General features: G+C 38.7%; 3 protein-coding genes across 7 annotated transcripts; 2 read left to right on the top strand and 1 right to left on the bottom strand.

Annotated features, from left to right (window-relative positions):
- The first annotated feature begins 330 nt into the window (after positions 1 to 330).
- Positions 331 to 12,181, top strand: LOC143431301 (uncharacterized). The gene is made up of 6 exons (XM_076907928.1): positions 331 to 517; positions 1,518 to 1,644; positions 8,883 to 9,015; positions 10,390 to 10,534; positions 10,599 to 10,762; positions 11,510 to 12,181. The coding sequence occupies exons 1-6, from the start codon at positions 331 to 333 to the stop codon at positions 12,179 to 12,181; spliced, it is 1,428 nt and encodes a 475-aa protein (XP_076764043.1).
- Positions 12,182 to 12,339: 158 nt separating this feature from the next.
- Positions 12,340 to 15,279, bottom strand: LOC143431316 (MAPK regulated corepressor interacting protein 2). 5 transcript variants are annotated; one of them, XM_076907949.1, is made up of 4 exons: positions 15,046 to 15,279; positions 14,189 to 14,301; positions 13,984 to 14,109; positions 13,689 to 13,914 (listed from the first exon to the last, which is right to left on the bottom strand). In XM_076907949.1, the coding sequence occupies exons 1-4, from the start codon at positions 15,048 to 15,050 to the stop codon at positions 13,838 to 13,840; spliced, it is 321 nt and encodes a 106-aa protein (XP_076764064.1). In that variant the 5' UTR covers positions 15,051 to 15,279; the 3' UTR covers positions 13,689 to 13,837. The 5 variants fall into 5 exon arrangements, with proteins under 5 accessions (XP_076764063.1, XP_076764062.1, XP_076764064.1 ...); XM_076907951.1 differs by lacking the exon at positions 15,046 to 15,279 and adding an exon at positions 14,798 to 14,924; XM_076907950.1 differs by lacking the exon at positions 15,046 to 15,279 and adding an exon at positions 14,565 to 14,619.
- A 605-nt stretch (positions 15,280 to 15,884) lies between these two features.
- LOC143431382 (fatty acid synthase-like) lies at positions 15,885 to 25,884 on the top strand. Its single transcript, XM_076908079.1, has 20 exons — positions 15,885 to 15,910; positions 17,309 to 17,497; positions 17,559 to 17,809; positions 17,911 to 18,142; positions 18,249 to 18,667; positions 18,761 to 19,054; positions 19,119 to 19,326; positions 19,392 to 19,552; positions 19,615 to 19,932; positions 20,012 to 20,517; positions 20,589 to 20,893; positions 20,955 to 21,353; positions 21,424 to 22,454; positions 22,531 to 22,769; positions 22,845 to 23,538; positions 23,664 to 24,495; positions 24,576 to 25,054; positions 25,133 to 25,375; positions 25,449 to 25,700; positions 25,771 to 25,884. Exons 2-20 carry the CDS (start codon positions 17,314 to 17,316, stop codon positions 25,876 to 25,878), a joined length of 7,155 nt encoding a protein of 2,384 aa, XP_076764194.1. The 5' UTR covers positions 15,885 to 15,910; positions 17,309 to 17,313; the 3' UTR covers positions 25,879 to 25,884.
- The last annotated feature ends 317 nt before the right edge of the window (positions 25,885 to 26,201 follow it).

Below are 26,201 nucleotides of genomic sequence, written 5' to 3'. Positions count from 1 at the left end.
GTAAGAATGACGGTCATTCTGAATCAATCGAATAATTAATGGAAACATTCCATCAACTTTCTTCATACAAAAGACTTCCTCCTTTTGATTAGAAAAAAAGAAAATGTACGATTGATGCTATAAAAAGTTCTGAATTTAAATGAACCTGTTTCATCTCGTGAGAGAGTAATAAAATTACGCTCGATCGGCGTTGATATATAATTTTTTGGAGCAAGAGATACAGAAATTTTCCTCCTTAAAACAGGGAAGACTTTTACCTTGGGCTTGATAGCCTGAAACTGTTTATACGAGATCGAGATCGGTGACTTAATTAAAGTAATTACAGAGGGGATGGACTCGCGGCGACGGTATCTCGAGATGCAATTGCAAAGAAGGGAATCGGAAGCCTCGGAATTGCGTCGAAACCTCCGTGAACTGGGGACCAAGTTTTTCCAGCTCGAGCGAGCTTTCGAAATCAACTTGCAGTCGCAGGCTCGTCAGGAAGTTGAGTTTAATCGCATGAAACTCGAAAGCGAAGGTAAGTCGAATTCCGCTGTTCGAATCGAACGATTTCTCGCCAACTTTCGAATATTTTCACACCGAAAGCCAAATTAAGGGATGATAATTGATATTAAGTTCGATATTAGGTTCCGATCGATGTCCTACAATTGGCGATTCAGAATTATATCGAGCACGCTATTAATAATTATTCATGGCACTCTTGATTCCAATGACTAGCTAGATAGCACCACTGAATTTCGATTAATCATGGTAGAACGTCCTGTTTAGGTATACGATGCCACTAGAATCACATGATCTAATTGTAGCATCGGAATAATAGTGAGATATAATTAGAGAGATAATTGAATGGAGAAATTCGATCATCCGAAGACTCTATTTTCGACAACGCCGAAGTGTGAGACATAATATCGCCAACTTCAAGATTAAAAAGCTTTATAACGAAAACTTTTCACGTAGAACGTGATCACCATAACTTTGTTATAGAATCGAGTTCGGAGCGAGGGTGCGGGGCGACTGATTGATATTTCGTCCACGTTTTACAACGTCAATTTCCTTAAAAACATCTAAAATTGGAACACTGTACTTTAGTCCCGCTATACCACGAATTTTTAGTCAGATTTACTACTTTCGTCCCTTCGATCGTAAATTTAGAAACTTGGCTGCATAACTCTCGTTACGAGTCTCTACCGATGAACAGCTCCTTTCATAAACACAGCAGTACGAAATAATGGTACGCAATAACGTTTCATAGCGCAGTGCCCGTGTTTGTGGTCAGGCAAAACAAAGTCCTGCGATTTAAAGAAGAAACGAGTGTCTCGAGTCGCGCGTTAGGATCTCAAAATTAAATTTGTTCGATGGAAAGACTCGATGAGGAAACACCCTTGAATTAATTCAAGGAGTAGGGATTTACCCTGGAATAGAATGAACGAATAAAGTGCCGATGGTATTCATAAATTGGGTGATAATAAACAGAATATGGTACGGGAAATTCTAACGCCGAGTTCATTTTCTTCCAGGGCTTCAGAAGCTTAACGACGAGATTGTACGAGCGAGAACAGAACTAAACTCGAGATTAATGAATGCAATAACTGAGCGGGATCATTGGAAAAACGCTTTCCTCCAACAAAGCGAAGTTATTAAAAGGTACGTTACAAGCAATCGCTTGCAAGTTTGAATAATATTTTTTTGCACGTAAAAGTCCATTTCCTGGAAACATTATAAACGTAATTAAACCCGCAAAGGCTATTCGATCGGATAAAAGCACAAAAATCGAATCAAATCGGGCAATTTTTATAATTTCCACTTTAAAACAAGTGAAACTGTTGAAACTTGAAATTATCAGACGGACCCTTTGAACATTTCTATATTTATCTCCATTAAATCCATTGAACATCGTAATTGTATGGACACCTATGGAGTCGAAGACGAATTTCGAGGCTACAGGAGAACAAGATTAATTAGCATTCAACGTATACCCACGTTTCACGCGGCCAGTGAACTCGTTTACTATTAATCTCGATTAGCAGGCGAATCGAGGGAACGTTTTCCATAGACAAAGAAAAAGGATGCGTTTCGAGATATAACCAACAGACACGATCGATCGGGAATTCGCAGAGTAATGCAATTGCAGATTGAACGATATACCTATACAGATATAGCGCAGTGTACGTCCGTGCGAAAAATGCACGTGGCGATGTTTACCCTCGGCCATTTACCCGGCAAATGAGAAAGGCATCGACGACTCGTCAATTTTATTTCGACCCCCCATTGTTGTAGAAGCTTCGAACGGGATTTGACCGTGAATTCTGATTGGGTCACGTAAAATATTTTACGACAGATCGTTCGCAGCTTTCCCCCCATCCATTTTTTTTTCTATCACCACTTCGGCGACGTGTACCGATTCGCCGAATGCGCGGATTTTAATCGAACGAATTTATTATTCTTACCGTCGACTCTCTGATACGACGTGACAGTGATGTTTCATTTATTCGAGGTGTCCTAGGACGAATATTAATCGGGCCAATCGTGCAAAAAGTACATTTGCATGCGTTCCAGATAAAGCAGCCGCGTTTTCGAACTGGTGCAACGAGTTTACTATTAGCGCAATCATGGGAATTTAATAGCTTATTCACGTGACATAGATATAACTGGCGTCGGTTAATTCGCTATTGGACGATTATTATACACCGGCCGCAGCCTCGAGGAAATTGGATATTTCGAATCCGTCTTCTAAATCCACCCTGTAATTGGAATTTCCCGGAAAACGCGATCTCCATTGTGTGCACCTATTGTGCTATTGATCCAGTTGCAAAGTACTATCAGTTAACTCGTCAAACACCATGATTTCTTCTAACACGGGCACGCTGTCTATTTGTTACTCGCTGCTACGCTTTTTAATTGACTGCACATTGTTGATCGAACCATTCGTTCAGCTACAAAGTATCCTTTTCTTAATTAGAAGGGTATCTCCGCTTTTCTTCCATAGCCCAGATGTCTCGTGAAACGCTTAATTATAAACGTACATAATTAGCAACTGTTGCCAACTTTTCAGTCGATGCAACGCTGGCCAGACCCTCTCTCGCGTCCAAACGAATCCATTCGAGATTTCTTAATTAACAAGCTTATTCCAAGGGGCTCGGGTCCAATGGTATAAACTGGGTGTTCCTCCCCTTTCAGGAACGTAGCTACGTAATTTACATGTCGAGGGCGTGCCCGAATTTACAGGATTACTCGCCAGGAAAACGGTAAAGCGATACCAGAGGCGGTCGATCGTTTCCCTCGACCCCTTTTACCTTCTTTGATCGATTTACGTCCCCCTTGGCCGAATCTAGGACGATATACAGCACCATTCGTCCGCGCGTTCTCGCTGTAAATTGTTGTCAATTATCGGTCGAGCCGGGAGAGTTATGCGATCGATCGATGGTCACGATCTAACGGACATGCTGCAGATTTTCAGGACGCTGCGAAACTGGGTCGAGTTGTGATACAGCTTGTAACGAACAGTGTCGCGGAAAGTTGGGGATTAATGAAAGACTTGTAAATTGCATATTCATTACGCGTTAATTGCCGGTTGACGAATCTGACGTGTAGGAGGAATTTGTGGCTGAAGACGGTGGCGAGGCGAGAAATAAAAAGACGAGGGAGCAGTCGGTATGAATATTAATGAGGAACGTTAACCAACGGTACCGCGGTTTTGTTTCACGAGAGGATTTTCATTCTAAAATCATACACCCATGTATGTGGCGTCCATTTCCTCGCCGCAGTGTCTCCATGCGAAATTGAAGGTGCTGAAGAATTATTTGTATAGAGGTTATTTTGCGTGGAAAGCGAGAGAGCGGAATGAAATAACCTTTTGATGCATCCCAATATATCCTGTTTCCATACGCTGAAACATGCCATCGCGAACCTCCTAATTTTTATTGCAATTTTTTATTGAGTCTCTCTTTTATTGTAACTAACAATTTGCGGTACTGTGCAGTCAGTAGATATCACTTCGATCGTTTATAGAGAAACCATCAAAATTTTTGCACACGCCCGATTCATCGTTGGTACTATTTTTCTTTTTTTTCCGATTTGAATAGAATCTGATACTCAAACTTTTGTCCCGCAATTTCAGTACTACAATCAATCACTAGAACGCGAGCCACCGTGTGAAATCGATTGAAAATTAAAGTTGCAAGCACGATGACACCATTTAAGTCCCAAAGCACCTTAATATTAAGGATAACGACCGTAATCAAGAGAAAGTGTAGGGGAGACAGTAGAAAGCCTGGGAAAAATGTGTTTGAACGTGCTCCAGAGGACACGAAATACCGGATAGTCTGCATTACCCAACACTATGTCCCCCATTCGAACGTAATGGCGAGCTTGGAAACAAATTACACGAATCTATCGAGCTATTTCTGTCCTCGACGTAGTCGAGAAACAAATGGCGAACTGTATACACACACGTACGCGTGACCATCGAATTTTCAAGAAAGTACGACCAATTTCTCTCTCTCTCTCTCTCCCTTTCTGATACCCTCGTCTTTTTATTATTTATCCTGTCGATTTGTATGGCATCCTTTCGGGGCGAGTAATCGAGATTTCTCATGCGGAACACCGTAAACCTATTATTCCTGCAAAGAACGCGCGATAAAAACGAATTTTGCGCCGCCATTGAAGAATCCTGTTGTACCTCCGATCGAATCAAAGATTCTTTCCGGCGTCCGTCACACGGAAGAAATGCCTTTCATTGGATCGTAACAAGAAACATAACTACGTTTGATTCGAAACAATAAAATGCGCTGTCACGTGGTCGCGTGGATGAAACTGAAATAAAATCGCACGACCGATGTTCCTCCACGATCAGGGGTGGTCACCATTTCGATTCGCAGCCAGATATTGTTTCGACGTCGCGGAATTAATATAAATTTGGATTTTTTGAAGCACTTTTCCTGAAACAGACCACTCGACTCTTGACCTAGCCCAAAAGCTATCGAATAATAGAAAAAATCTTCCTTAACCCTTTCTAGCCCCTATTAGTCGCCTCTTACGACAAGCAGGGGATACTGCGGGTGTATTCTGATCCCCACCGCGCAGGGATATTTGAAAATATTTGCTCAAACGTCGAAGAACACCTTTCAACGCTGTTAGCATCGAACAGTTCCGCGTAAAGCATCCGCAGACGCAGTGAGCAAGCGATTCACGTTAATCGCTTTTAAGCATTGCACGTAGTCAAAGGGTTAACGCTCGAATTCGATTTGAAACCAGAGAATTAATCCGTGAACGATTTGCATTCGAAACGGGGATTAACATTTCCAATACGTCGACCGTGTGACTATTAAAGTCCCGCGGGGTCACCAGTCGAGATGCACAATCATTTCTCTCGCCTCTCTATTAGCATAAGAGGCGAAAATGCCGTGGACTCGGTGAGATTCGACGGAAAAGCCGGAAGATTTATAGAATCGTTCGCGACGACGGAACTTTAAAAACGACCCTGTAACCTGCTCTCTCTTCCGCCATTGTTCGCGCTACCTTCCACTTTCTTCGGCAGTTTTATTCCCGAAACTTTCCCCGTGTACCTCCTTTGCCCTCTTTCCATCGTTCTTACGCTCGTTTTCCGGCTTGTCTCTCCGAATATATCGCTCCAGAGGCGAGCCCGAAAAAACTTTACGATGTTGTAATTTTTACAGCTCTCGTAGAGACCGGAATAATAAGGCCAGGCAAAGTTATTGAATCGAAAAATTAGCATAATTGCCAGCTTTCGTGATCCAATATTCGAATGCCGCTGTAACCGATCGTCAACGGCAGCTGGAGGAAATATAAGACCGAGCGATGTTTTAAACGGAAATGAAACAGCCAAACATAACGGGCGTATTGTGGAAACAACGTCCGCCACTATTCATCCAGGAACACAATGTTCGCACGTATGAATACACTATCAGCAGCTCTCGCATAGTCGAGTAGATAGTGGCGTTGTTCCATCGTTCATCTCAGTCGCGATAAATTAATTCGATTATCCGTTCTAGCGCGGCTCGCTGCAGGAAAACTCGCACTCGTAACGTTCGCGTGGAAAAGTTAGGGGAGGATGTAACAGTTATACGTTTAACGTATATCGTCGTCGGTTTCGTAAACGACACGACAGGGGGAAACGTGAATTCTGAGCGACTCCGTTTCGACGTTTTCAAATGCAAACGTAAAGGCTACTTTAGACATCTAAATTGAAACAGTTGCAAAGAAAATGAGAATGATCGTTTACATGATAATATTAATTAAAACGACCGAGTTTCGAAGAGCGTCGTTTGCGCTCGATGCTCATTACCGAACTATGATTCCGTCTACCTCCGGCTCCAGCGTTTGACAGAAATCAACGAACATTTCTGCGAAATTGCAAACTAGCTACGGATATGTCAGATTCTTTTTTTTTTAGTGGTACGTGATATTCAACTAGGAACATGACCGACGTCGATATCGATTATATGTTGCTTTCCGTTCGCTAAACGTGGCTATTGTTACGGAAATCCATCTATCGATGAACCAGCCGATCTGGCGGAATGAACGAAACAATAAATGAAATTTAACAAATGGTTCGTCAACTACACGTTTCCGGTTTTACTTCGAATCAAGTCGAGCCGTTGAATTTTCGTACACGACAAATACTATGATCGCTAAAGAGAAAGGTGAACAAAAATTCATCGAAAACCGAGCGATTTTACGCGCCCGGTTTTATTTATTTTTGCTATGAAAAACGTTCTGGAAATTGAAGTTCACCCACTGAAAAAAAACCCTGAGTATAGAATATTCATTGGGAGGCGAGTTTGCAAAAGTTAAACAACTTATACGACTTTTCAATCGTATTCAATCGTCGTTAACTCGCTGCACGAGTGCAAGCGAATCTTTAAAATGTAGGAAGCATCGGTATAATATCACGTTAAAAGGTTCGTATAACGATAAATCGATTGGCATGGGAAACTGCACGTCGACGACAGTCGTATTGGTGAATCGTCACCGATGATAGGTAAATCATCCGATTTTTCCACTGGCAACGTGACAATTGGACCGATATATCACCGTGGATGAAAAACCACATTTATAAAACTGGTTATTCGCGTAAATAATGAAATGAAGCGTGTGAGGGCCACGTAGATTGATATAAACTGTTTACAATCGCTTGTTTAACAAAAAAATATCCATTGAATGAGCAATGGACAATGAAGACCTCTGAATATTATCAAATATTCGTTTTAAACTTTATACCGTTTGAGTTTTAAAACTGGCGAAATTTATACGATACATAATTTTCAATATTTCATGCGAGTTTCAAATAGCATTATGTCATTAGTTGTTAACTTGGATGAACCGTTACATTATTAAACTTTAGCGATTGTCATAAACTGGAATATTTTCATTCGTTTAGCGTCATTGGTCTTTATAGTGTGCACTCGTTAACAGATCTGTTTACTTGTTTTATTCGCTTTTAGTTTTTAAACAAATAAACTGGTAAACACGCGTAACAAGCTAAAGAGGCGGTTAATTGGAATGGTGTAGGCGGATCAGGCGCCCTATTAAGTGATTTTACACATTAGCACTTTCAAATATACTGTACTGTATTGTGTTCAAATGCACTATACTGTGATTAATTCTATAATGAAATTCAGACGTTAAATATCAGATATTGAAACAGGGCCGTCTAGAAAATACGTAAATGCAAAGCGCACAGGAATAATTTGAATGATGATATGAAAAACCTGATGAAATTACACGTCATTAAAGTAATACCGTGTAAAACTTGCTTTTGCAGCGTGTTTTCAAATTACGTCCCTGTCATGTACTCCACTGTTTCAGTTAAAATTAACATGTTTCCGCCGGAATAGGAGTAAAATTGGATTGTTGTTAACGAAATATGAAAACTCCAAGTGATCCCAACGTCATCGGAGTACCGTGAAATGGAAGACGGATATGAATAGCTCGTCGTGTGACCCGCTTCAAACTGCACCCTTTCCATCCGTGACCATTACTGAATCAATTCAATATTTATGGGATTACACGGACAGTTGCAATTACGGTACCTACACGCGTACGCGTACAAATACGAGGGCGTTTGTTCTCTCGCTCGTGGAAAGTACAATCGCGCTGATGAACGCGCTTCCGGTGTTGATTTACAAATTACGGATAAAATCAAATTACTTTCTCGTCGAGACAGAACACGAACACGATGGGACAAAGCGACGATGTAATTGAACAATAATTCATGCTCGATAAGGGCTCGTCCTACGCTAAATTGGAAACCAGATCCATTCTGTGGAACCGGAAGTAATCGAAGACCTTTATGGAACGTTTATTCTGGCCTCAGTAGGCACTAGATATCTTTTTCAGTCATAATTATGAAATATGGACGGACATCATTTTGAAACAACGATGTACAGTCGCTCTAATTAATAGTTGTTTGATGTACACGCATACGACTGTTCACGATTGAACACTGACTGTACCACCTGGCGTTTATTGTAGTACAAATCAGATAGCGGAACTTCCAATGGGTTTAATCGTGAGTATCCCATATCAATGACGTATCGATGGACTATTGGCTAAAGTTCTTCTGTAACAGCAGTAATGCGTTATCGAATCGCAGCGAGCTGATAACCTATCCTCGGAGTTATAACTGAGATTGCAGTGCCCTTTGAATTCTGATACCTGATCGCGACGATCCGATCCGGCAGTTGCGAGCAATCGCGCGTTACGATTCGACGAGAATCGCAATCAAATGTTCGGATTGAAATTGAAGTTTATCCGTGAGAACGTATTCTTTCATTGCAATTTCCCTTCAATATACTAACTCCTAGCTATCATCATTATTATTTGTTATTATCTGCGTAACGATTTAATTGATTTGTTTTCAGGAACAAGAAAGAATTCGACCACGTAGTTGTGCTAGTTAAAAGTGAATGCGAGGGCGTTTTGAAGATAACTCGAGAAACTGCGGAGAAACAATTTCAGGAAATAGCCGGGCTGTACCATGAAGCCAAGGAGAAAGTATTTTAAAAAGGAAACTTTTATTAAAACTTTCATTTCGATTACCGCGAAAATAGATTTTTTTTGACACGAAATGAAGACAAATTCTATGAAATTGTTTGTAGTTAAACAAAATATTTCCCTTCTATAAACAATTTATGCAACGCGAAATTGCTTTTCACGATTGAGTTGGTTTCTATGATTATTTTTAAATACACAGGGTATCCAAATTTTTCTTTCCAGTTTGAACAGTAGTTCAAAAGTTCCGGATGCAATAGCGATGCTACATGCACCGTAAACCAACATCAAAGCAGTTGTTTAATTGATATGCATTCAGTCCGGCGTTGTAGCCGACCTTTTTACAGCCAGTGCATCGTAAAAAAGTGCGCCCTTTGAAACGGCGCCTTTTTGGTACGCGAAATCGAAGTTGTCACCTTTTCGTTGCCTCTTGAATATGCAGTAACCTAGCACGCCTCGAATTTCAACCGGAATATATCTACATCCACGTATAGAGACATTTCTATATCCCTAAACCGCGTTTTTTATTCCTATTAATTTCCTCGCCGTCGATATTGTCGATTAATAAAAATCAATTGTTCCTATTCTGTGTAAAAAAGAAGCAGCAGTAGATGAAATAATCATTTATACGGTCTTAATTAGATATTAAATATTTCTAAGAACGTTTGAAAAAGACCCGATACTCGTTGATTACTTTCCGTTTAAGCGCGCAAGCTGCTCGAGCATCCTTGAAGAGAATCTCCCAGCTGTAAAGAGAATTTTGTTGACAAGAATTTCGGGAAATTTCATAGCATATTTTCTTTCCCGTCGAAAGCGTGTCGGCGGAAGGTCTTTCGTAATTTCTTGTAGGAAGCACGTCAGATGCAATAAACTTAATCTCTGACACAGTTAGAATGGCTATGGAAGGAATTACATTTGAGCATCTATATTATGGACTTAAATAAAACTTGGAACGAGCCTTATAAATAGAATTAGACACTGTACAATTAAAATTAACGCTTATATTAATACTTCGAGTAATAACGAGTTACAAGAACCATTTAAATTTAAAATAAAAACGTCGAAAGCGTAGCGGGCGTTACTAAATTCTGATAGTGCGCCATTATTACAGCAGCGTCATTAACGAACACGGTTTTAATAGGTGTTGCATTAGCGAATACGTTCGCGCGACACGGTTCAGCTCCGAAAAAATTTCTTTTCCACCCCCTCCCGGTCACTTCCCGAAGGAAAACGGAGAAACCTGCAATTTGTTAGCAATTACGGATCTCTCTGAATCGTAGCAATATTCCCAAGCAAAGTTGGAGTGATAACGAGACGAAAAAACGAGAAACGCTAATAACCGTGGCTTAAGATGACTTCGAATTCTCTTTTTAATAGGTGATCCGGCTAGAGGAGCAAATACGAGCGTATCGAGGTTCTGAACGGGAGTATGAAAATCGAAGTTTCCAGCTGGCAAACCTACTTGAAACTTTAAAACGTTTCGACGTGGATGTCGGCTCTGTCTGTCAACTCACGGCGGAAGGTAAGTATTACCCGCCACTTTCAGATTCCGCCGTCTAAATCGAATGTATCCGTTCCCGGAGTAGCTTTGAAGAACTTGACCGAACGGGGAAACTTATACGAAGAGAGCATGAAGAATCTCAGGCATCTCGCCTGGACCATAAAAGACAGAAAGGATGAACCGCAACTGATTTTATTAAGGGAACAGAATTCCGTTCTGAGAGAGGTCGTAAAGAATCTTAAAAGAAAGGTAGAGGATCTTCGATCCCTATTTCAATAGAAACCTCGATACCACGTTATTGGTTACCAAAGAAATGGCAGTTACTTTGGCAGAGATGTATGAATTCTAACAATTTCTTCCTCCAGAACAACGTTTTCCTCTGACACTACTTTTATAACACCAATTTCGTTTAAACAATTATTCCAACTAGTTAGAACAACGAATGAAAATGGTTCAACAATGGAGACCGTAATTTGATTTGTAATTGACACGCTTTTCGAGTAACAATTGGAAAGTAAGATACGTGAAAAGTAGTAATATACATATAATGTAAGATATTTATATAAATGTGAAGCGATCGTTTCTCTCGATATCATTGTTGTTAGTATCTATAAAATTGTGCTGTCGAAAACGGATCTTCGTTCCTTTTTTATGATCCCTTTGCACATAGAATCCCTTTCGACTATAAACTCTCAATACCATAATATCCTATACGATCGTGCATAATCGTAAATAGACGAGAACCGATACAAGGGAAACGTACGAATACCTAATACATTTACCAACATTGATATCGAGGATGTTCTCGATAAAATTTATGGACAAGCATCAATTTTATTTACCTTGTCGCTGGCGATACTTTCTAAATAGACGCTTCAACTATTTCGTAGTTGCCTCTCGCTTGTAACCCACGTCAGATGCTTTCATCAATTATTTTTGCACAAGTAACTCGCGATAACTTGCTTGATTCAATTTCGTGAATCTTTTTTGCAAAAGTTTCAGACGCTCGAGCGAACGAAAGCGAACAGCGACGAATACACACGTTTAGAAATTGAAACAAACTCACGGGACGTTAACAACGATTTACCAATCGAATCGATGGATATCGAGAACACTGATCCAACGATAGGAAATTCGACGAACGCGTTATTTCGCGAAGAAAACAGTAATTACGACAGAAAGGAATACAAAGAACGCGGCGGGATTGAAACGCGCACCAAACATGGCTCCCTAGAGAACGATAATCGAAACGAGCGATTCGATATCGAGAGCGCGATATTCGATAAAGGCGGTAAAGTACTGTGCATCGAATCACATTCAAATGGTGCACGGTACGAAGAATATGTGTTCAAATTATCGATTGACCGGGAAATGAAGATTAAATATCCAGTTTTACTAAATGACAAGGTAAAGGAAGCGGTGTACTTGGAGTTTGTCGATGACGAAGTGGAATACGAAAAGGCACCGTTGGATAGAATGTTAATATTATTTAAAAACATATGCGCAGTCATTAGTATCAAACAAACTGGTATATCGTGCAGTACGCAGACTATGAGAACGAAGACTATTAATAACTCTACGCAAACAGTATTGACCGGATTAAATTCGTTTTCTCGTTTGAACGTCGGTGCCATGGTGAGTGAACAATTTTCTCGATTTCTACTATGAAAACTGCAAGTTCAACGAGTCTGAATTTTCTAAATTCCTCTACTTCTATGTTCTACGGTAAAGTAAAATAAATTTTTTTTATTTTTAATTCATTAATACAACGTAATCATTGTATACTATTCTAGCTAATTCAATTATAAACGCGTAGTCTGTAATGCCTGTATATATTTCGTACAATATGGTTGAAAAACATACACTGATCCCGCCAAAGCGGCTGGTACAAAATGTAAACTTTGATTCTTAACTACAGATGCTTAACAGCGAGAAACGTGCGATAGAAAAGAATCTTTGTAATTTGGAAGAGACCGTAAAGACTTTGAAGTGCAACGCACTAAACCAAGCTAAAACCATATTCGGCAAGAACTTATATTTGATGGGAAATGATGAGATGTTAGAGTGTATCAAAGTGTTATCTCAATAACACTCGAGTATAAGAATTCCTAACGTGCGACAGTATCAAACTAGATCCTGCTGTCATAATTGTAATAATACTCTTGACATTCAGTTAAACATAAAAGAAATACCGGTAGGAGTAATTGGTAAAGATGTCCATGACTTTAGAAAAACGTTGATCGTTATTCTTACTTATTGTTACAAATTTCATAAGATAAATCTTATAGAATAGCTATACACGTATAGATGTACATTACGTACATATATATATATATATGTAATATATATAATAAATGTACATAATTATCTAGATTTAATTATTTTTAAAATCGAATCAACTATCACACTAGTTTCAATGATAAATACATTTTCTTTTCGTCATAGATAAAGGTGCATTCTACTATGTTTTCGTAAGTGAACAGACTCTGTTAAGAGTCGCGAAACTTATTTATGTTCTTTCCCTTTACATTTAATTACGATTTCGTTATACACGTGTGTAAATGGAAAATTTATTAAAAAATGTGAAATGCAATTCGTGGAAAAATACATATATGCATAAACCTTAAATGGTAGTCCTTCAACTTTCCTCCTCGTATAATTCCTTCAATTTAAATATATAGAATTTATACATGATTCGTGTGCTCTTAATTCAGCATTCCGTATCCATGTTTTAATTACAAAGAGATAAAAAGATGAGTTACTCTAAGATTCTCATTAAGTAACAATAAAAATTTAATTCGTAATAAACTATCTCCTATAATTATATTTGCTCTTTCGGCAAATAAAATAAATACTTTTAGCATGCACTATGATCCTTAATTATTTGTTATGTCAGAAACAGCTTAGTTTCACACACACACAATCTTTCATGTAAAATACTTTTCAAAACACGATGAGTAAAAAGGTCCAGGAAGAAGCGACATTATGTTAAAATACAAGATAAAAGGATTAGAGGAATGTCATTTTCATACTAATTCGTATGTTTCCATAACCCTGCCCTTTCCCTTTCTTTCATTTTCATTTTTTTATCACTGCTTTGATTATTTGCTAATACCCAATCTTTGTTATCAAAAAGATTCAAAATTGATTCCTAGATACCTATTCATACCTATGCTATCTTCCTTGCTTCGCTTATATTCGAGTATATAATAAATTGTTTCTAGAATTGGAAAAAACTTTTCTCCGGCAGCTCTGAATTTAACCTTTCTGTTTCTTATGTCTATTTGAGAATGTTCGATTATAGTCAATATGTCGAGCCTGGCACTAGGAATTTGCATTCCTAGTAATACTTTGAACAACACGTTGCCCCCACCATGCTTCAAGGTTAAATGGTTCAAAGTCTGTAGCAAAAAACAAAATATTAATTAATACGGGTAACAAAGAACAGTATCCAAAATACTATTGTATACCTTTAAGTTGCGGGTTTGGTTCTCGTTCTTGATAGTATGTAACGGATGCTCCATTTCTATAATTAGAAGAATTGCTGTGCGGTTGATTATGACACATATCCAACTCTCTCGATACTGTGTTCCATGCTGTAATAATACAAAAGGATGCACTTGAACAAATTTAGTTAGAAGCGGGAAGTGAAAACAATATACATGATACACTTACAATCATAAATGTATTTAATTAAATCGAAATGTTGAGCTACAGTTTCTGATTGATGTCGCGATGGAATCGAAGATTGTCTCTTCCCATTCATCCCTGTGATTTGTGATCTACCGCTATAAAAGATATCCCACAACAATTGTTTAGACAACAATAATAATTAGAACGGATATAAGTAGTCTGTATAGCGAAAATAAATGGGCACCATTTTGTAATACTTAAACACAAAATCCTACCTTTTATATACTATTATTAAACTATTACTTAATATTTGCTGGACATACATACTAAGCTTAATAAACCAATAAGAATATGTCTAAAACGACCACGAAACTTAAGGAAATAATTCATAACACGACAATAATTGATATATTATAACCTATTAGTTTGTAATACACAATATGTAATCTATGTAGTTGTCAGAAGCCACGTATACATGCCTAGAATTCTCATCTATATTTCCGAGAACATTTTTCTCCCGAAGCTTTAATATACGCGTACAGAGTAAGAGCTTGAAACGATGCTGCGTGGAAACTAAATCGTACAAGTGAACTGTGAAATATCGAATGAGTCAGAAAATATGTCAAACGATGAATAATAGGGAAAGCCTACTTTCAAAGAGAAAACGTCAATGGAAAAGATGGCGACTATTGCATGACAGTTAATGCAATGTTTTCTGGTTCCCGCCTGTTTCTCCCTCTCTCTATTCAACGCTGATTCTTCTGCAATTCTTACGAGAACGAAACGACTGGCAGCTTGCCAGAAATAAACGTGAGATTACTCGTCTCGCACGCGACAAATGTACGACATGATAAAGCGTAAACGCGGGAATGAATAAAGTCATATTTGCGATAAGATACCTCATCTTTTTGTCCTACGATGAGCTGCTACGCCAACGGCAATTCGTGTAGACTGCACTTTATGCGATAAGTTTCCTTCGATTGCTATCTACGAGGGTAATTCTAAATACTCGGAGAAAAATAAACAATCGGAAAGCTGTGACGAGAGAGATCATTTGTTTCTCGCAACAGCTGCAGGAAGCTTTCCCCGAGAACTGTCAACACAATGACGACTTGAATACAAACCTCAAATGGTAACGTAGAACCTAAAGTCAATGTACAAACAAGAAACAGGATAGACCTATCACAGACGAGCATCTCATCAGACGACTTATTACCATAGACGAGATGTAGAGTGGAATTATCATCGAATGTATTTTATTGGACTGCATTTCTGTATCCCCAGAGCCCCCGTGTGACGAAACACGAGAATACATTCGATAGTTTGTCTAATCTGTATTTCGTTCGTGCCTGCCTTTCATCTGTGGCAATATGCGCTTCTTCTACATACCATACGATGAAATTTTCCTTTACTTTTTAGAAATGGGATGAGAAAAACGTTTGCGGCTCGTACGGGCCGTGGAGATTACGAAGTGGTACAATTACATGTGTGCCGCGCCGCGATAAAAACGAAATAAACACATGTTTGATGGTTTCGAGGTACGTCCGTAGGCTTCCTTATCGACTGCATACTATTTCCAAGAAAGACCCGCGTACGAATTTTTTTAAGAATAAATGCACTTTCAGCAATGTTCTGTTCTTTGTACACAAATTCGAGAAAATTGATGGCGAATTCACCAGCGATTATAATGTTGCACTTAAACTGTATATATCTTGTATATCGCACCACCTACGTAAACTTTTCACTTTTGTGAATCCTGAAAATGTGGAATATGCTTCTTATTATATAGAAGATGTAATTAAACAATAAACGTACAAGGTAGAAAAGTAGATGTTGACCCACAATCTCAGTTTGAGTAACCGTAGTTGCTTTATATTTATTTTAACCGTCTTCGGTTGCTAAGAGGTTTCTCTGTGATTTTATAGTTGTATATATTCATTTTGTATTGATGCAGATTTTCTGCAGAATGGAATTCACGTGATTGCAGTGCGTCACAAAACTACGACAAGTAGTTATTTTGAAGTTCCTCAATAAATATGTATGGGTCATTTATATGTGGTGAATAGAATGCATATCATCATTATTAATTAGTCGTGCATACTATTGTACATCCGTATACAATATATCACTCTTGCAATCCGTGACAAATTCTACATTTAATCCTTGTACCATCAAATTTATCATTCTGGGTATTTGTTAGCTACTGATTAAGATTAACTATCTTTTTTTCAAAGTTTAACTTATATTTCAAAACTATTTTATACTAAATACAAGTATCTTAAGATTAAATGGTGCATGGATTGAATGAGTTTGTAGAATGAATGTGATGGGGAAGATCTGTCTGATTATATGGAGTTGGTTGGGGTCATCGGGATTGGTTGGACTGCTGGGAGTGGAAATTGTAGGTCAGTGATTAGCAAGACTTTTGGTCTGAAGGTGTGTCGAGGTAGTGAAATGGATAAATGGAAAGGTAGAGGGTGGTAAAAAGCAGGAAGATGCTGAAAAGTACAGGTGAAAGTCCATTGGAAATCTGTTGGAGGTATCCATATGGCTACTGTCTCTTGGGTGATCCTAAGGGTTGAGGAAGTGATGAGATTTATGACACAGTACATGCTATTGAGAGAAGGTGAAGGCTAGAAACCGGAAAGTATGTGTAAAGTCATGTACCATCTAAATTTGGCACCCAGATGGTAGAAAAAACTAAAGACCTTTCTCATAAATCTCATGATGAAATATAGGATGAGTCTTGAAATCAATGACATCGGGAACCAAACAATCCTGATCGATTGATATTTGATGATTACTCTGGATTAAATTTTTATATTACCATAATCTACAATTATATAGAAAGTGATTGTTTTTTACCATATTGTTTATTAATTTATTTACAACATTAATATAGAATCGAAAACAAATTCGCTTGTGAATAATAATGGATAGATTTCAGAAATATCAAAGTATACCGGATATTGCATTGCTTTGCATAAATAGGTGCCACGTAGTACAAGTTTTGCAATTATAAAATTCTACTATCATAAAAAGAACTATAATCCATCAATTGTATGAGAACTGTGTTCCTTGGTTTTTAATAAATTAGAATAGTATTAACCTTTGACTTTCTTAACGTCGTATATAAGGACTAAGTAACACGAAAATTTTTAGCAAATATGTCTGGTAACATGCGAGTAGACTCTACGAGGGTGAATTACGCCAAAACGGAACCTGGGGAGGAGGTGGTGATTACTGGAATCTCCGGTAAATACCCGGAAAGCAAGAATGTGTTGGAGTTAAAGGACAATTTGATGAACAAAGTGGATGTTATCACAGACAATTCTTCGAGATGGAAATTAGGTAATAAAAATTGTAGTTCGAATTGTGTGGAATAGAGATGACGCTCTCTGAATTTGGGCAGAACAATCGGAAGTTCCGAAGGCCGGTGGCAAAGTAGGCGATTTGGATAAATTCGATGCGGCATTTTTCGATATCCATTATAAGCAGGCTCATGTAATGGATCCCATGTTTCGGAAGTTATTAGAATGCGTTTACGAAACCATCCTTGACGCGGGACTAAATCCCATGCACCTCAAAGGGACCAACACGGGTGTTGTAACAGGATGTAGCATCGTCGAGTCGGAAAGTATATGGATATATGAAAAATTACAAGTAACGTCGTTTAGTACAAATCCTAAACCTTTAATAGTCAACTGAACTTTATAATGTACTTTACTGTAGGTACATTTATCTACTCTAAACACGTATTTCAGGCGGATGGTTATGGTATCACTGGATGTAACAAATCTATGATTTCTAATTGGATCTCCCATTTCCTGGATCTCAAGGGTCCATCGTATGGAGTGGATACAGCTTGCAGTACTAGTATGTTCGCGCTGGACCAGGCTTATAGGATGATTCGAATGGGAATGTGCGAAAACGTAATCGTCACTGCCTGCAATCTTTGTCTTCATCCTTCCATATCTGTTCAATTCAATCGTCTCGGTAAAACATTATTCTTTAATCGAATCGATGCATAAGTGTTTGCTTATATCCTGTTAAAAGTACGAAAACTTTCTTATTATATCTAGTGTATTATTTTAAATATCAGGTGTACTATCTCCTGACTGTCGCAGCAAATCCTTTGACGCTAGTGCTAATGGTTATGCCCGTAGCGAGGTGATCAGTGCGATCCTATTGCAGAAGGCAAAGAATGCTAAACGAATTTACGCTCAAGTGGTCTATACGAAAACTAATTGCGACGGTTACAAAGAGCAGGGTATCACATTTCCTGCCGCTAAAATACAGGAAATACTCATGAGCGACCTCTACAAGGAGTGCCACGTATCGCCATATAATGTGGCGTACTTGGAAGCTCATGCTACTGGAACTGCCGTTGGTGATCCCGAAGAGTTGAACAGTATTAATAACGTCTTTTGCAAAGACAGAGGTACTCCTCTTAAGATTGGTTCGATTAGGTCGAACATAGGGCACCCTGAAGCTGCTAGCGGGCTATCATCGGTGGCTAAGGTATTCCATCGACTTTCTTTCAACATGATAAACGGACACCAGAAATAATCATGTTGTTATTTATTACGTAATTGTTACGAATGTATTTTTAAGATAATAATTGCGATGGAAGGTGGCGTGATTCCACCGAATATCAATTTCAAAAGTCCCTTAAGAGGTGTAAAGTGTATGGACGAGGGGAAGGTCCAGGTAATAACAGAGCCAACCCCATGGGAGGGTGGTTACGCAGCGTTAAACTCGTTTGGTTTCGGTGGCGCCAATGCTCACGCTCTGTTAAAATCCCATACGAAAGAGAAAGTAAATAATGGCGCACCTGAGGATGATTTACCCAGACTAGTAACTGTATCTGGTCGCACGCAAGAAGCGATAGAAACTCTTCTCAATCATGTAACTAAATTATTTCTTACGCTATTTATAATTTCATGAAAGTAAGCGATAATTGATTTTTTAGGTAGAAAGTATACCGATCGACGTGGAATATATTCGACTGTTGCACAATATTTACACCGAACATGTACCAGGGTATCTGTATAGAGGATACACGGTACTTGGGTCTAAGGTATCAGAGAAACCACCGAGAGAGATACGAGCTTGTCCAGAAGCTAAGAGACCGGTTTGGTTCGTTTTTGGTGGAATGGGCTCGCAGTGGGTTGATATAGGTATGTATAGGAACTTTAGGATCAATATCTGTTATCACTGTAATCACGACTTGACGACTTAATAGGCGAGGCATTAATGAGATTACCCATCTTTGCTAAGAGCATCCAGAAATGCGATACAGCGTTGAAACCATACGGCCTGAACGTCAGTAATATCATCACAAACAAAGACAAACAAACTTATGATAACAATCTAAATACCTACGTTGCGATCATTGGTATTCAGGTAATATACTCGTAAATCTTTAAAATAGATTTTTATCATTATCACGAGTGATACTTGTACAGATCGGTCTCGTTGACTTATTAACATCAATGGGCATCGAACCGGACAATATAATTGGTCATTCGGCCGGAGAAATTGGCTGTGCGTATGCTGATCGATGCTTCACAGCGGAGCAAACGATACTTACAGCATATTTTAGAGGTTTGGCATTTATGGAGACTAAAACGGTTTTGGGATCCATGGCCGCAGTTGGTTTAGGATACGAGAAGATGAAAGACTTGTGCCCATCGGATATCTGTATTTCTTGTCATAATGGTCCCGATAGTTGTACCATATGCGGCCCAGTTGAGTCTATGAAGAAATTCGTTTCCCAGTTACAGGTCTGTTGTAAATTATAAAATAACAGCTGTAATACGTTGTATGATTCACTCGATTTCTATGAATTTTTAATTATTTTAGGCCAAGAAAATATTTGTAAAAGAAGTGCTACACATTAACACTCCGTATCATAGTCATTACATAGCGGAAGCAGGACCAAAATATTTGAAGTACTTGAAGAGAGTGATTCCCGAGCCAAAGTTAAGGAGCTCAAAGTGGTTAAGCACTGCTATACCTCAGGACCAATGGCACACACAAGCTGCTAAATATTGTTCCGCCGAATACCATACAAGCAACCTGCTGAACACCGTCTACTTTGCGCAAGTGGTTGCAATGATTCCATCCAACGCGGTAACCATAGAACTCACACCTAATGGTCTCCTACAGTCGATTTTGAAAAGGTCTTTAGATCGAAACACAATGAACGTAACACTGTCCCAAGCAGGCCACAAAGATAACTTGCAGTACTTTTTGGAAGCAATTGGAAAATTATACAACGTTGGTCTGCAACCACAGCTCGCAAATATTTACCCGCACGTAGAGTTCCCCGTTAGTCGTGGCACACCCATGATCTCGCCTTACATTAGGTGAATATAATAAAATATGTAATCAATATCGCAAGTTAACTTAGAATTAGCACTCTATCGAATAATTTCAGATGGGACCACTCTAAAAGCTGGTACGTAACAACTAGCAATAAATGTCAAAAGATACTCGGGTCCCAGAAAATAGTTGCAGTAAATCCTATCGATGATGATTATACGTACATGGTTCATCACGTAATTGATGGCAGAAACCTGATACCAGCTACTGGGTATCTCGTTATGGTCTGGGAAATAGTTAGCCAATTGAATGGCAAAAGGTTGGGGGAATTATCAGTGGTTTTTGAAGATGTCAAATTCAAACGTGCAACCACTGTCCCTGAGAAGGATGATGTCGCATTGACAATCACGGTTCATAAGGGTATGTGTTCTTATTTAAAGTTTCACAGAAACACGTTACTCATGTTGTAGTTTATGCTTAGGAACTGGAAAATTCGAAATATCAGAAAAATCTACATCAGTAGTGACAGGAACGGTCCGTCACACAACGAATCCTTCGGAAGAAAGGATCCCAGCCAATTACTTGAAACAAATCGAGGATGAAGAAGTACTAACTGAAAAGGATATTTACAAGGAGCTGAAACTTCGTGGTTACGAGTACACCGGAATGTTTCGCGCCCTGAAAAGTGCCTCGATCATGGCAACGAGCGGGCGTATCGCTTGGCTAAAAAACTGGGCCGCGTTTATGGATAATATGTTGCAGATAAAAATATTAGGCTTAGACACAAGGACTTTGTTCGTTCCAACTTCGATACAAAAATTAGTGATAGACACGACGCTTCATAATAATATAATTCGGAATCTCGACAACGAAAATAATGGTATTATACATTACTACTAGTATAAACAATATAATAACTTATTAACATTATAATAACTTTAATATTACAGAGGTTCCATTTTTTGCGTACAAAGACTACGATACGGTAATAGCTGGAGGAATCGAAATCCGTGGATTAAAGGCCAACAGCATTCAACGCCGAGACCCAATGTCCGCTCCCGTTTTGGAAGAATACAAATTCGTGGCAAATCGCGACAAAGCACAAGTATCGTTAACAGAGATGATCATATTATCGAGTCACCTTGCGTTAGAAAATCACTTAACAACTACTCCAAAAGTTGTCGAGCTTGTCCATCGCGAAGACAAAGTATCCACCGAAGAAACCCTCGCGCCCATTTTTGCGCAAGTACTGAGTGATTTACCAATAATTCGCCCGACAATAATTCTAGCCACAGAAGTAAAACCTGATGAGAAGTTATCGCTCCCCAACGAAATTCAGATAACAGAACCAAATAAATTGTCGAAAGACGGCAGCGTTTTTATAGTAGCTGCCCATAATATATTATCCAACAAAAGAGTAGATGTTCTGAAACAGATACTGTTCGCAACTGTAGATCATGGATTCATTTTACTCCAGGAGAGCGTCATCGATAAAGACACATTTTCCTACATTGAATCGTACGGTCTAAATGTTGTGCTGGAGAAGAGTTTTAATAATCATAGCCTGTTGCTTCTAAAAAAGAAAGTGCAACCACCGCAAAGGACAGAGATCGTATACGCGAACAACAACGAATTCAGCTGGATTGAGAAGGTGAAAAGTATAATGAAGGACAGGAAAGGCAAGGAAGCTAAGGAAACAGTAAGATTGGTCCTAGTCGCAGAAGGAGATATGGAGAATGGTGTTCTAGGTTTAGTTAAGTGCTTGAGACGAGAGCTTTATGGCGACATCGTGAAGACTGTAATTATTCAAGACGGTAATGCCCCCAAGTTTTCATTGGACAATCCCTTCTATTCCAAACAGCTTGACATAGACATATGTTATAATGTCTTGAGACCGAACAAAGTTTGGGGAACGTATAGACATGTGCCTTATCAAAAACTGAACCCAATTCTAGTTCAGCATGGTTACGTCGACGTAATGGTCAGTAAAAATACTTGAATTACTTTACAAAAATTACTGTTCGTTTTTGCAAAAAATTATGAAGATCATTTAATAGATAAAGGGGAATCTGAGTTCCTTGCAGTGGGTGCAAGGTGCGATTCAGCTTGATAGCGTACCAGAAGACAGTTGTCTTGTAAGAGTGGTTTATTCATCTCTGAATTTCAAAGATGTGATGTTGGCCACTGCAAAAATATCGCCAACTAAAATTACCAGAAATACGGATTGCTTGATCGGTTTTGAGTTCAGTGGAATTGATGTCAATGGGCGTCGACTAATGGGATTTGCCGACGGCAAGTAAGAAATCATCTCTTTCCAATGAATCAGTTATGTAGTTATTTTATTAATTTGTTTGCTCGACCATTTTCTCAGGTGCATATCGAACTTGGTTGTTACTAATAAACACAAAGTATGGCCTGTACCCGATGAATGGTCCTTAGAAGATGCAGCAACCGTTCCGACAGCCTACTTCACAGTGCTCTATGCCTTCTTCTACTTTGGGAAATTAAGAAAGGGCGAGAAGGTGTTGATACACGCTGGAAGCGGTGCCGTGGGACAAGCAGCTATTTACTTAGCTCTTGCAGAAGACTGCGAAGTGTTCACTACGGTGGGCACAGATGAAAAACGGAAGTTCATTAGGGAAACTTTCCCCAGTATAGACGACGATCATATCGGAAACTCTCGAGATACTACTTTCGAACAGATGATAATGAAAATGACACACGGGAAAGGAGTAGACATAGTATTGAATTCCTTGGCTGAAGACAAACTTCAGGCATCGATTCGTTGTTTGGGTCGTCGTGGTCGTTTCTTGGAAATTGGTAAATTCGATATGATGGTTAATAATGAAATCAAAATGGAGATATTCCTGAAAGAAGTTTCATTCCACGGAGTCCTTCTGGATACCCTGCTCAGCGATGACACAGCTGATTTTAAGGAGTTGTATGAACTTATGAGTATACGATTGAAGAGGGGAGTTATTAAGCCTCTGAGGCGGCAGTGTTTCGAAAAGAATCAGGTGGAGGAAGCTTTTAGGTTCATGGCAGCGGGGAAACATATTGGAAAGGTAAACTAAAGTTTCCTTCAAATTCGTTATTTGTTATTTGTATATGTTATTTTCCACTCAGTATTTTCCACTTTCCTGGCAGATGTGCCACGATTACAAATCCAATTATATCGATTATTCCGCAGATTCTGATTAAAATAACCGACCAAGAGGCGCCTATGAATACACCAGTTCTTGCTTATCCTCGCTTTTATCCTATAGAAAACAAGAGCTATGTTCTCATAGGAGGTTTAGGAGGATTGGGATTGGAGTTTGCAGATTGGTTAGTTCTACGTGGGGCTAAGAATCTAGTGATGGTGTCCCGAAACGGCGTCAAAACCGGATACCAGAAATTAAAAACCGAATTATGGAAATCATACGGCGTGAAGATTCTAGTAATTTCTAATGTAGACGCGTCGAAAGCAGATGATTGTGAGTTTATTCTGAGATCAGCAGAGAAGCAGGCGCCTGTGGATGGCATCTTTAATCTGGCGGCCATACTGAAAGATTGTCTGATGGAGAACCAAACCGAGAAATCATTCGAGGAGAGTATGAAGCCGAAAGCTAACATCACTAAGCAACTAGACAAGCTCTCTAGGAAGATTTGTCCAAACCTTCGACACTTTGTGGTATTCTCTTCTTTATCGTGTGGAAGAGGAACCCCTGGTCAGACCAATTATGGTATGGGTAATGCTGTGATGGAGAGAATTTGCGAAAGAAGAGCAGAAGAAGGTCTTCCTGGCATGGCCATTCAATGGGGAGTTGTGGGAGATGTTGGCCTTGCTGCAGATTTGATGGAGAACAATCAACAACTGGCGATCGGTGGAACCTTGCCGCAAAGTATATCGTCGTGTTTAGAGGAATTAGACAAGTTCTTGGTTCAGAGCAGGCCAATTATAGCTAGTATGGTAGTCGCGGAGAAACGGCGTGGCACTAATTCCGCTAACAACATCCTTGAAGCAGTAATGAACATTATGAGTAAGTAACTTGAAACACTATTAGGTATTGGTTGGATTGAAGCTGGGAGATTAATTTCTGAAACTGTTCTTCAATGTTAGACATAAAGGATTTGAAGGCAGTGACCCAAAGTTCATCGTTAGCTGAATTAGGTATGGATTCCATGTTAGCCGTGGAAATAATACAGACATTAGAGAGAGACTTTGAGGTTTCAATAACTCCAAAGGACATTAGAAGTATGACAATAGCCAAACTTATAGAAATGTCGGCTAAGGAAATAAAGAAAGAAACGGAACAAGTTGAAACAACAAAAGCAAAGATAGAAAATTTAACTGGTATACAATTATTTATGAAGACCATAAACCTTGTGGCAATAAACAATGAATATTGCGTAGAACTTCCTACGCAATGTAGTGAGAATAAGGATGAAGTATTCTTTATTCCTGGTATAGAGGGAACCTCAGACGCATTTATGCCATTAGCATCAAAATTAAAATTACGTGCTACTTGTTTGCAACTAGGGGTAAATAATTCCAATGCAATGCAGTCCATAGAGGACATGGCTGCATGTCTATTACCAGTATGTATTTTAAACATAAAGCATATTTCTCAATAATTAAAATAAATTTCAGAATAAAAATAAAAATTTCTTTTTCAGCATGTTTTAACAAGGATTAAAAATCGTAAAGATTTCGTGATTGTTGGTTATTCATTCGGATCGCTAATAGCTATAGAGCTAGTAAGGAAATTAGAAAGTTGTGCACTTAAGGGCCAGCTCATCATAATAGATGGATCTCCTAATTATTTAAAAGTTGCAAAGTCGGAACTCTACAAGACATCTACAGAAGATGAATTTCAAAATATGTTACTAACTGGAATAATGAAATTGATTAATATAGAGGTAAACTATCTTTTGATGATTGCACTTATCGCATAAAACTTGACAACTAATTTGCACAAATTTGATTTTGCAGTGTGATATAAATTTGAGGCAATGTACTAATTGGAATGAAAAATTAGATACGTTTATTAAAAATGTACCTGACAAAATGCTCATTTTCTCGCCAGAAAATATGAAAACAATTATATCTCTAATCTATAAGCGCTTAAATTTGTGTGACACATACAACCCTTCTCCCTTGTTGCCTCTAAAAACACCTATCACATTATTGAAACCAACTCTACCAGTTATTCGACTTTCGGATCCAGCTTATGGTTTACGCGAGGTAATAAATCTTAATATTACTAGCTAATTAAGTTGGCTGTTGATATATTCAGACTACTTTTTGTTTCCAGTTAACCGAAGGGAAAGTAATAGTTCATACTATCAATGGAGATCATATATCCATTTTGGAACACAAAAATGTTGCAGCAATTATTAATGGCGAACCTCTCAGTGATTAGGTTTCTCATGTGGTACATAAGGTTACACTAGTAAGTAATTTGTTGACATTATCAACAAATTGCTATTGTAGCATATACTTATTACATATGTACATAAATTACAAAATAAAACGCTTAAACGGAAACACCTAATATTTCCATTATTTATAGTCCTAGAAAGAAGACTCCTGACCATAAGGTTGTGTTGATGAGATTTTTTCATTTCTGTAGAAATCAACGCCTTCGACAGCTTTTAGGTTAAGAGTTCAAAGATATACGTGTATTTAATGGTATATTTTGTCTACAAGTACGCGTCAGTGAAAATCGGTGCGACAGTGTTGATT

This window comes from Xylocopa sonorina, chromosome 17, assembly GCF_050948175.1.
Source record: "Xylocopa sonorina isolate GNS202 chromosome 17, iyXylSono1_principal, whole genome shotgun sequence".
Lineage (NCBI taxonomy): Eukaryota > Metazoa > Arthropoda > Insecta > Hymenoptera > Apidae > Xylocopa > Xylocopa sonorina.
Note: the sequence above shows the minus strand (reverse complement) of the source record. Positions and strands in the feature narration are given on the sequence as shown.